General features: G+C 46.8%; 1 protein-coding gene across 4 annotated transcripts in view; it reads left to right on the forward strand.

Annotated features, from left to right (window-relative positions):
* INO80 (INO80 complex ATPase subunit) overlaps positions 1-10,850 on the forward strand; it is a 125,897-nt gene extending 115,047 nt beyond the window's left edge. For 3 of the 4 annotated variants that reach the window (XM_061180476.1, XM_061180478.1, XM_061180480.1), the window contains 7 exons: positions 1,592-1,750; positions 2,389-2,491; positions 3,297-3,385; positions 5,505-5,660; positions 5,965-6,124; positions 7,488-7,703; positions 9,318-10,850. In XM_061180476.1, coding sequence (XP_061036459.1) covers positions 1,592-1,750; positions 2,389-2,491; positions 3,297-3,385; positions 5,505-5,660; positions 5,965-6,124; positions 7,488-7,703; positions 9,318-9,535 — 1,101 coding nt within the window. In that variant the 3' untranslated portion in view covers positions 9,536-10,850. The remainder of the gene's footprint in view (positions 1-1,591; positions 1,751-2,388; positions 2,492-3,296; positions 3,386-5,504; positions 5,661-5,964; positions 6,125-7,487; positions 7,704-9,317) is intronic. The other variant, XM_061180479.1, reaches the window with a different exon arrangement.
* The last annotated feature ends 1,286 nt before the right edge of the window (positions 10,851-12,136 follow it).

Genomic DNA, 12,136 nt, shown 5'->3' on the forward strand with positions numbered 1-12,136 from the left:
TGTCCTCAAATAAGACTAGACAGGAAGATTTTTTAAATATGTAATACGCACAAAATAATTGGACACCTTTAGAAGGTAGCAGTTAAGTGGGAACTTGGACCAGGATAGGTGATGCAACATTTTGCTAATAGTGCACGTTGCGGAAGGAGACTATTAGGATTGTGAACTCAGGCCAGTCTCTTCCTAATTTATAAGATGAAGGAAATATATAAGGTTTTTTTGAAAATTTAGTGAGATATGTATGCACGTCTGTTTTAAGTGCTCAAAAGGTTTCAGCCGGTGTTACTTCTAATAGGAATTCATGAGGAATAGGAAAAGGAGACGTTGTTACAGGCAAGAGAAATCAGGGAGGTCTTCCTGAAAGTGGTGAAGCTTAAACTGAACCTTAACCAACAGAGAAGAGCTGAAGGATTGATTGTTAGTCAGAAAATCAGCTTAAGCAAGAAGTAGTACAAACAAACATAATATAAGTGAGGGATACCGAAGAGACCTATCTGACAAAAGGGAAGGGGTGCTTTTATATTAGGAAAGAATAAAAATGAAGTTGTCTTGGTATGGCAGGACCTGATTATTGAGGGGAGTTTGGACTTGGTGTGTTACAGCATAATCGACAGAGAGATGGAGTGGTCTCCAGTGGTACCCAAAGTAGACTGAAGAAGAAAGAGACAGCTCTCAGAAGCCTGCTGGTCTAGAAACATTAGTGAGCCAGCTGTAGGTGGTGAGGGCCTGGTCAAGGAGGACAGTGGACTGTAGAAAGGATAGGTGTGTTTCTGAAGAAGCACTGGCTGGATTTGGTGACTTGGTTGAATGTAGAGGAGGACGCATGAGAGATGAGGGTCATTTTGAACTGGCTTTCTTTTAGGAGGTCTACTGTATTGATAGTAGCCTCAGGGCTGAGGACCCAGGAGTCTGTTGGTTTTAGGATCACTGGTGGGGCAGGGGAAGGGGGAGTACATTTTGTTGTTGTTTGTGTTTGCTGTTTAGCAAACTAGGAGTAACTTCCAGAGAACCCTTTAAACATTTCTTGCCTGGAATTCAAGAGACAGGAAATGACTCTGTTAATGGGAACCTGAGAATGCCAGGAAAGCCATGTCTGTCTCTTACAAGGTAGGCCTAGGGTTAAAGAGAAGGCTTTCACATCCCTCACATCCCAGGCCCACTGCTTATTTAGGTGGTGTGATCTTGGATAAAATCTCTTATTCCTCTGTGTCTCAGTTTCCTCATCTATAAAAAGGGGTTTTTAAATTGTACCTAAATCATAGTGGTAGTGGGATTTAAGTGAGTTAATACACATAAAGCACCTAGTACAATGACTGGCAAATAGTAAGCCCTGAGTGTTAACTATTAATATTGTTGCCACTCCCTCTTTTTAAATGAAAACCCTGAAAAACGCTCAGGGTATGACTCTTTTGCCCAGGGCAGATGAGGGAATGGCTTGGTTTTATGAGTAGATACCTGTTCATCTTTATATCGTAGAAAAAAATCTGGCATCAGACTATTGAAATAGATGAGTGGCTGGGTTGCTGTCAGAATTCCTGGTGTTGCCCTGAGAGTGCCTCATCTTTGCTGTATTCTTGTCCTGCCTATGCAGGTGATTTTTTATGATAGCGATTGGAACCCCACTGTGGACCAGCAGGCCATGGACAGGGCCCACCGCTTGGGGCAGACAAAGCAGGTTACCGTGTACCGACTCATCTGTAAGGGCACCATTGAAGAACGCATTCTGCAGCGAGCCAAGGAGAAGAGTGAGGTAAGCAGAAGGCAAAGGAAGTATTGTGCTGGTAGAGAAAATAGTCCAGCCACATTGACTGGACTGAGACTAAGACTCTCTTGGCTTTCGTTGGTCATGAAAGCACTAAAATTTCTTCTGAATAGAAAATAAAATGAGGTCCCGTACAAAAGCAGTCTACTGCGCTGGCCATTCCTTACTCCTTTTCTACCAGAGTGGTGTCTACAACCTACATTCAGCTGTTGTTCATGTGAAGAGGACCCCAAGTCGTGGCCCTCCTGTTTGACATGGTTTCACATTCAGGGGAAGAAGGAATGGCGTTTGCTCTCACCCTAGTACTCTTGGTGTGATCGTCCTCTGAGTTGTGTGACAAATTTGCTGGTTTCTAAAGAAATGATCATTTTGGGTTCTTTTCCTTCTTGATTCAGTATTATTGGACCTTATAGCTATCAATTAACAGTTGCAAGCAAAGAAGTTCTCATTGTCCTTTCTGTTGGAAAAATGACCTGGATGAGCCAGCCACACGAATGAAAAAGAAGTAGGAAATCCAGGGGCCTCACCAGAAGAACAGATTAAGAAAGATGTTTCTTTCTTTCTGAATATTTGCCATAAGGGAATGGATGCCTTATGGTGGTGTTTTTTGATCTGCTTTGATATAGATTCAGCGGATGGTGATTTCTGGTGGAAACTTCAAACCAGATACCTTGAAACCCAAAGAGGTGGTTAGCCTTCTTCTAGACGATGAAGAATTGGAGAAGAAATGTATGTACTCTAGACCTCTTATTAACGCTCTCTCCTCCTTACAGAGATGTTTCTTTAGCCCCACACTTCTGGAAATGGAAGGCGCCCTTGACTGTGCCAAGGGGAGGCAAAGCCAAAGACTGTCTGGGGAGAAACATTTTTTTGGTTAATATTTTATATTAAAACCCAAAGAAGGATGTATTATGGAGTAGAAGGAAAAATTCGTGTGTATTGTTAGAGTAATATGACTTCAAATAAATGTGTACCAGGAAGGCTATATCCCTTGACTCCTCAGCAGTAATGAATTTACTCTGTTCTATCCAGAGAAATGTTTTTATGGAAAAGTTGGAAAAGCACACTGCTGTATGTAACATACAAACGCTTCTCCCAGTACTTCTGGCTTTTGAGAACAATGGGTTTCAGTTTCAGACTTACCTTGTAAACCTCTGAGGACTTCGACAGCATCACATCAGAAAATGTGGTGAAACGCCTTTCTTATGGGGCTCACACCACCTTCTAAAAACCTTTCAGGACTCTGTGCAATGCAGAGATATTAAAAGGCTGAAAAGAAAAGGAAAAAGAATAAAAGGCAAGGAAAGGCCCATGACAGTGTCACTGAATCGTGGTTTGAACCCCAAAACTGTTAAGAATCCAAGGAACTCTGTTCGTTCTCCAGGTTAGAAGACCACCAGATATCTGCCTTAGATGGATAGAAGTCATACCTTCAATCATAAATATAAAAGAATATGGCCACCTTAATTTCAGAGAATGAGGATTAAGATTGCCACAGGTACTTCATCAGATCTTTTTAAAATTTTCTTGACAGTGAGACTCCGACAAGAAGAGAAACGGCAGCAGGAGGAAACCAACCGAGTTAAAGAGCGCAAGCGCAAGCGGGAAAAATACGCAGAGAAGGTATGTCAAGTTTGGGGTGGTGGACAGGGACTGATGGGGGTGCGGAGTGGTCCTTACAGAAGAGGCTTCAGGGTACAGGCTTGTCGTCTTGGTTACTGGTTGGTGTCCAGCTCCATCTACATGTGCTATACAGCAGTTCTGTCCTGATAGAGAATCAAGCAGGAGAAATGCAGCCTTGGTAGAACTGTACTCCCCACACAGACATAATTACATGTGTCTGTGGTTACATGTAATTATGGAAACCATTTGTTGGGACTGTTAAAAAGCATAAGTCTAATAAATGTAAGATGGATGTTACATTGTTAGATTCTGTAGAATCTTAGAAAGGACCTAAGAGGTCATTAGATCCATTCCTTCTGCCATAGTTCTGCTAGTGCACCATTCAGTGTCATCTACTACTGGAAAAATAAATCGTTGGCCAGTCTGTTCATCTTTTTCTCCAATTCATGCCAAGGATTTGAGCTGTTTTTGTCTCCCTTCTGACATTTCCTACTTGAGCCCACCAGGCTAGCTGCAAAGTGGGATGTAGTTCCCCTACATTTCTCCCTGTCTTGCTGTTTCTACCAAAGTATATCAATAATCCTTACCCCTGATCTTTACTGATATGTAAATCAGAAATGAGGTCTTCAGGACTTACTCTTGTTTCAGGAGTCAGCCCATTAGTTCTGACTGGGTTCCCAGACTTACCATGCCTAAAGACTGTTGGTTTGAACAAATAAATAATTAGTTAATTAATTTAAAAATAAATAAATAAAGGCTGTTGGTTTGAAACCATTTTATTCCCTTCCAGAAAGTGACTCCTAATTTCTTCTGGTGGGTTTGGCTTACCTTTGTGTTGTTGAACTTCAGACATTGCCATAGCTCTGGGCCCTCAAGTCAGACATTTGTCCATGTATCATTTCCCTGGACTGTTTGGTTTGTCTGAAGCATGTTGTCTAGTCACATGTTAAAGCCGGTTGTGTTTTAAGTGGAGGTCCACTTCTTCCCCTTATGCAAGCTTGTATAGGGCCTCGTATCCCTTTGTCTGTATGGCCCTGATGGTCAGCAGCCTAGGAGCCTGTCTATATTATATGTTCATCTTCTGATACACACACCAGTTCAATCCACACCCTCAATTGTACCTCCTGCTAAGCAGAACTATTTCTAGCCTGAAGGATGCCCTTGGTACTCACTATATTTACAGAGTTGAAAAAAATCTCAGGAATGAAGGCTCACGTTCTTCCTAGTCTGGGCTGCTATTTCTACCGATGTTCTCAGGTTCTCTTTTATGACTCCACTTTCAAATCTCTAACCCATTGCTTACTACTATTCAGAAACAATACCAAGAAGAAAGGGTGGTTTTCTTCAACAGGACATTGTAGGGTTTACTGAGTTTGCATCAGGTGCCATCCCTACTCTGAATAAGAAGTTTCAGATAAATACCCAGTGATAATATAAACTATACAAAGACATCCCTATTAACCCTGATATAGGTCTAGATACAAATGCCGTTAGGTGCGGTGGATGGGTGTGATCCCCAGAATTTTCTAAGCACTTTCTGTGCTTCCACATCTCTCATCTGTGACAAAGCCCTACTGAACTTGGCTCTAGAACTGTTTAGTGTAGCTTAGTCGCTCAATCCTTAAGCGTAAATTGAGGAAATAATGAAAAGCCACCTCAGTATTCCTTGTGTGTAATAAGAACCTTCATTCCCCTTATACATATTTAAAAAGAAGGCAGAGTGAAAACAGATGTGCGGAAAATATACTAAGAGCACGGGCCCTCCCTCTTATGGGGCTGCATCAATTCAGCCCCTGAGAAGTGCTGCAGCTTGGCCGTGCTGGAAGCTGACCGTGCACCCCGCCCTATGAGGATTAGGTTTGGCACAGCTCCAGTTCAGTGTGACTGGCCTTTCAACTCTGTATTATTGTGCCAGAATGTGCATAAACTCTTACTAAGCCATCCCTTTCCTCCTTCCTTAGGATTTTTTCTTCCTTTAATAATATGCTAATTGAATAAAATGAAACTTAGAAGTTTACAAAGAGTCAAATTTCTGTCATCACTTTCTTCTCCAGCCCCACTTTTCTCTTGGTGCCTATCCTCATCCTTTTTCCATATTTCTTGATTTGTGTGTTCCCAGAAGAAAAAGGAAGATGAATTGGATGGGAAAAGGAGAAAGGAGGGTGTGAACCTAGTGATCCCATTTGTTCCTTCGGCTGATAACTCCAACCTCTCTGCAGACGGGGATGACTCCTTCATTAGTGTGGACTCAGCCATGCCCAGCCCTTTCAGTGAGGTGAGGCTCCTTTTAGATGCCTTCATCACAGCAGTGGGGACTGTGTCCTGACCTGGTAGCCTTTGCTTTTCCAGGAGTTCTCCTGCCTTGTAGAAGGGGTTACATATGGAATCCATGGGAAGAAAAGCAAGTGAGGACAGGCTGCCTTCTTTGGAGCCAAAGCAGGGGGTCTAACTCTCAGGAGTGAAGCCAGGCAGGAGAGGCAAATGGTGGTGAGACCTGAGAAGCACATCCTGATGTAGGCACGAGGGCCGTGGGCTACGGGCGCTAGGAGGGGGGGTGATCATGACCCTTTTGCCTCTAGATCTCCATCAGCAGTGAGCTGCACACCGGCTCTATTCCCCCCGACGAGAGCAGCAGTGACATGCTGGTCATTGTGGATGACCCAGCCTCCTCAGCCCCTCAGTCTCGAGCCACCAACTCTCCTGCTTCCATAACGGGCTCCGTGTCGGACACTGTGAACGGTAAGTGATGCTGCTGTCCCATACAGCTTGGGTGAGGTCCTGATTCCTTCTAGGATAATGCTGTTTTCTACTTTCTTTAAAGAAGAGTGGAGTAGAGCAAAAAGAATTTGTAGCCTCATTCTTTCATTAGCCGATTCAAGTGAAAGGGAGAATGAGAAGGTTTAGGGAATGCAAAATAAGAACTTCATAAAGATTACAAACTTCTTTATTTTCTAGCCATTCCTGTCTTTCATATTTCACCCTTATTTTTGCCAGTTTTTAATTATAGTTAGCTTTTCCAGGCCTTTCCTCACTTTGTTCTGTGGGGCCCAGTGTTGCTGCTATTTCTTGAGGACCTCTAAGTTTAAAACTTGGGAGTAGCGACTTCCCTGGTGGTGCAGTGGTTAAGAATCCACCTGCCAATGCAGGGGACGCGGGTTCGAGCCCTGGTCCGGGAAGATCCCACATGCCGCGGAGCAACTAAGCCCGTACGCCACAACGACTGAGCCTGCGCTCTAGAGCCTGCGTGCCACAACTACTGAAGCCCGCGTGCCTAGAGCCCGTGCTCCGCAACAAGAGAAGCCACAGCAATGAGAAGTCCGCGCACCGCAACAAAAGAGTAGCCCCCGCTCGACGCAACCAGAGAAAACCCGCATGCAGCAATGAAGATCCAACGCAGCCAAAAATAAATAAATAAATAGATTTATTTTAAAAAAAAAAAAGAAAAGAATCCGCCTGCCAATGCAGGGACACGGGTTCGAGCCCTGGTCTGGGAAGATCCCGTATGCCGCGGAACAACTAAGCCCGTGCGCCACAACTACTGAGCCTGCGTTCTGGAGCCTGCGAGCCACAACTACTGAGCCAGTGTGCAGCAACTACTGAAGGCTGCGTGGCCTAGAGCCTGTGCTCCGCAACGAAGAGTAGTCCCCGCTCGCCGCAACTAGAGAAAGCCCGCGCGCAGCAACGAAGACCCAACACAGCCAAAAATAAAACATTAATTAATTAATTAATTTTAAAAAAACAAAAAAAACTTGGGAGTAAAAGTTGATTCTCCGAGGCAGGAAAACATTGGAGTGTGCAGGTGAATCACAGGTGCACGTCTCTGGAGTTCATTTAGTAATGATCTAGTTGAAAGAAGAAATTCAGGAGTAATGGCACCACTCTTAGAGAATGAAAAGCAGCTTGAGTTGTCAGGCTGTTGTAGCTATTTACAGTTCTTACTAACGCTGTGTGACGCTGTGTCCCAGCCATTAAATTGAGGCGTAGACCTCCCTGGGGGTCCTGAAACAAACACCCTGAAAGCCATCTTCCCTGTCCAGGAGAAGATTCTGTTAACATGTGAAGAAATTAACTTTTTTCCCTCTTGGCCCATTTGTTCCCACAGGAATTTCCATTCAGGAAATGCCAGCCGCAGGACGTGGTCATTCAGCCCGAAGCCGAGGCCGCCCCAAAGGTTCAGGAAGCACAGCCAAAGGAGCAGGGAAGGGCCGGAGCCGGAAGTCCACCGCAGGCAGTGCTGCTGCAATGGCAGGAGCCAAAGCAGGGGCTGCCGCGGCCTCTGCAGCTGCCTATGCTGCATACGGGTACAACGTGTCTAAAGGTGCGGAGGCCCCAGGGGACTGCGGGCTCCATTCTGGTCGGGGACAGTCTGGAGGGTCTATTGAGCATTCCGCCAGGTAGAGCAAGTAGGACACCCCCAGGCCCAAAGCTCCTTCCCAAGCCCATGTTGGATTCTGCCTCAGCATTGAGTGGTCCTGACTCTCTCCTTGCCCTTGTGACTTAGCACAGTACTGCCTTCAAAGTGGAAGTAACTGTGAAAACAGAGAAAGCTGAATTTTAAACAGAATTTCTCCTGCTTTGAGAACTGATTTTTTTTCCCCCGGACCCACATTTTAATAATTACATTTCAGTAGTCAAGGCTAGCATAGTTAACTTTTACCCAGCCTTGTGCTCCATCACCTTAGGGTTAAACACCTGCTGTAGGGAATTCCCTGGTGGTCCAGTGGTTAGGACTCCGTGCTCTCACTGCCGAGGGCCCAGGTTCAGTCCCTAGTCGGGGAACTAATATCCCACAAGCCGCATGGCGCCAAAAAAAACCAAAAACAAAACAAAACAAAACAAAACACCACCTGCTGTGTGCGTAGGAGTATAACACATGAACCCCTTACCTGAGTGTATAATGAAAATGAGAAGGGGAAGTTGGGCATGGAATTTGTTTAACAGCAATACAAGGCAGTATGTGTGTACTGAATGAAGGAAGAGGGAAGGCCTTAATTCTGGTTGTAGATCAGAAGAAGGAGGAACCGTGGATTTGATGACAAAGTTGCCAGGCTAATTCAGAAGGAAAGAGAAGGGTGGTGAAGGATTTAAACTGGCGACAGAGAGTTTACCGTGACCAAGGCAGGTTGGGGGTCACCGAGCAGGTCAGTCAGGCTGTGCTGAAGAGGAGCTGCGGGAGTCAGGGTTGGAAAGACCTGCTGGGCGAGAGCTTACCCGGTGTGTGACCAGGGGCTCTGGGAAGTTTGAGAAGGGAAGTAGCTATTGTGACCATGAGCTGTGGAGGATAATGGTAGCGGTGGAATGTAGGACATCTGAGAGCGGTGAGAAGGGCACCCTCACCATGCACAGACCTCTCTCCCCATTGGAAACGTGGGCTTAGGATTTAGGGTTGCTGCAGCAAATACGGGCATTGTTGGATAGAAAGTTCTCAGTAAGCGTTAGGCTACCTCCCCTTTCTCCTCCTGCAGGGATAGCGGCCTTCATTTATCTGTTCATTCAACAAATATGAAGTATGATAGCCTACCCCAGTGTTTCTTAACCTCTTGCCAGCTCATCACACCCTTGGAAAACAACAGTCATGGCAGTGGTCAAGGCTGCCATGGCAGGATTTCACCCACGGATGGGGCAAAGCATGGCACTCATCAGGCTTTCTCCCGGAGGCAACAGGGGGTAGAGTGTCACAAGAAAAATTGACAGTGCTTGGTGACTGGGAACGGAAAACAAGGGAAAGGACTGATCTGGACATCACCCACAGCTCCACTGTGGATGAGACAGTTGACAGGAAGAGCAAGCAAATATGCTAAGGAGAGTGGCAGGGAGGGGGTTCCCCACGACCTCATCTCCAGACCAGACTCCAGCAACCGAGGTTAGGCACTGAGGCACTCGGACAGGACTGGTGCTTATGCTCGTCTTGCCTCTCTTTCCCTCCCCACAGGAATCTCCGCCAGCAGTCCTCTGCAGACGTCCCTTGTTCGGCCTGCTGGCCTTGCTGACTTTGGACCTTCAAGCGCCTCTTCTCCCTTGAGCTCCCCTTTGAGCAAAGGAAATAGTGTTCCTGGGACTCCCAAGAGCCTCCACTTGACCAGCAGCCTAGCCCCAGACTCCCTGGTCCGGAAACAGGGCAAAGGCACCAACCCCTCTGGAGGACGGTAACCACCTGGCCCTCCAGCTTCCTTCAACCAAACCGGGGGCTAGAGTCCTGGCCTGCAGATGGCCTTTGGATGGCTTGCCCAGTGCAGCATCTTTCATCCCAAGCCAGAGGGCAGCGATGACCAGCTGCAGCAAGGGAAAGACAGGCAGGTGGTTGGCGTGAGCACTTTGATCACCTGTGTCCCAAGAGGAATGCTCTGGGGTTGCCTGTAGGAAGAAGGCCCAAGGACAGGGATCAGGCCCACAGCATCTCAAAGGAATTTATAGGCAAGTCTTAAACCTCATACTGGGGAAGGGCCTGACAGAGACCCTGTTTAGATGCTCAGGCACACAGTCTCCATCCCCATTCCACTCTTCGGCTCTGGCCATGTCCCTTGCAAAGGCTCTACAAGTGCTGTGAAGAGCCTTCCACAGTGGAGACTTCTCTTAGGGCTGTGATTTCCTGTGGGGCTAGGAAGGGAGGAAATCATGTATGCGACGTCCTCGGTCGTGGGCAACTCCCCAAGTCTCCAAACCCCATTTGCCAGAGTGTCACAGTTGAGGAGAGCAGCGAATGCAAAAGAAGGTAGTGGTCTGTGAGGATGACAGAAGGCTAGAGGAAGCATGCCTGGAGGCAGTTGTTTTCCCAGCATTTCCTCCCCTGTCCTGCATGGTTCGCACCAGAGAACCTTCAGGTCCCACCAGCAACAGTAGCAGCAGCTCCCACTCCGGGACTCCCAGAAGCCAGTAAACAGACCAGGAGCCACCTCAATCAGCAGGACATCCTCACTGCCCCTCTTGCAGGCTCCCCTTGCCCTTCCTGAATGCACAGTCTCCCCACCCTTGCCCTTCAGCCCCCTGCTTGGCTGTATGCACTGTCTGTATTGCACTGAGAAAGGAAGGGATGGCGGAGTGAGCTGGAGAGGATGGAGAGAGGGCAGGCTCAGCGCCCACCCTCCCAGCCCGACCCCACCAGCCTGAGCTTGCTTCCCTCCAGGAGAGGCAAAGGGATGGTGTTGGCACTGGTGGTGTTTCTGCTTGCCCCCAGCCTGATGTCCCTGGTGGAGCAGGTGCTTCTGGGCGGGCCAGCCTCTAATTTGCACACCTGAAAATCGCGGAATTGAGTTTAGATAGATTGATTTTTAAAACTTTTTTTTTGGAGTAGGAGTGGTAGGGGAATCATTTAATTTAAATCATTAAGATTCCCCTGCCCAAACCCAGACTCCTGTGTACAGATGCTATTTAGAGGGAATCAGAAAAATGCCAAGCCTTTTTTCTCTTTGAATGTGCTGTCTATTTTTATAACTGAACTTGTACATATGTATAAAGAGAGACACATCTTTCTTTTACTAACTGGAGAAAAAAAATCTTAAATAAAATGGAGTGAGATAATTTTATGTAAATTGAGGTGTCTGTGGTCTTTGCAGCCGCCTCTCCTTGGGGGCATTGTAAGGCTCTTGGGGGAGTGTGGCAGGATGAAGGGGAAGCAGAGCCCCAACATTGTCATCGTTCTTGTGGTCAGGACACGTGGTCAGTGTGACGAGGAGTGCCCTGTGGGCATTAATTGGGCATAGGAATTCGCCTCCAGCCGTCAGAGAGGAGGCTTAACCAAGTTCCTGGCGGGCCAGGGCCTCGGCCCTCAGGGTGTGGGCTCCTTATGACTCCAGACCTTGCCTCCAGGACTTAGGCTTAGGCAGCTTGACCTGGTCCACCATTAGGCAGTTACATAGTGGTAATCCTAACACTGACGGATTCTTTCCCCAAATACCACAAGTGAGAGATTATCCTGGCAGTGTGTAATAAATAAAATCCCCAACTAATAGAAACTGTATTGTCCCAATTTCTAAAACTGTGATATGCGTACAAATGTGTGCATATAAACCCCAGAAACCTACCCCGTTTGCAGTTCCGGTACCCACTGTCAATCAGTTAAGCCAGCAGAAATACTAAGGAACTGTGAAACGAACTCAGTGTTATCAAAGTTAGCTGTACTTGTAAGAATCATGAAAGAAAACAGTGAAATATGTTACTAGGGATTCCAAAGACATCCAGGCTTTGAAAACTTAGCTCTCTGATCAGTTGGAAAAAGAATGAGTTCCCAGACTGCACTGGCAGTGTTTCTCTGATTGAGTTAAATAAAACACTCATATATGCTCTTGCGTCACCTTTGAGCAGGGCTCGTGCTGTTCCGAATGTGCTGGCTGTGTGGCCTCCCAAGCCTCGGCTTACCCTGCACACCCTTGATCGGGGTGGGCTGGCTCCTTAGAAGCTGCTGCTCACCCCATCACAAGGGTAAGCCTTGTCTTCATTTTGTTGATCTTAAGTAGCACTGTCATATATGCTGGGTCTTGTTTTTCTTGCTGGTAAACTTGACTAAGGCCTCACACAGAGCAAACCAGTGTCAGTTTCCCAATTAGCCATGCCCTATTGTCATCACCACTGTGGCTCCTGGTCAACAAGCCCACTAGGATGGATCCTCTCCACTTCTCATTACCCAGCTTGCCCCCCCCCCCAGTGACAAGACTCTAGAACCTTGTCAAGGTCAGCAGTGGTCGCCTCTGTAGGGACCTGACAACTCAGATCCTCGTGTAGCTTCACCCAGATGCTGATAGGCTAGTATCCTCT

The sequence above is a fragment of the Eubalaena glacialis genome, chromosome 2 (genome assembly GCF_028564815.1).
Source record: "Eubalaena glacialis isolate mEubGla1 chromosome 2, mEubGla1.1.hap2.+ XY, whole genome shotgun sequence".
Taxonomy (NCBI): Eukaryota; Metazoa; Chordata; class Mammalia; order Artiodactyla; family Balaenidae; genus Eubalaena; species Eubalaena glacialis.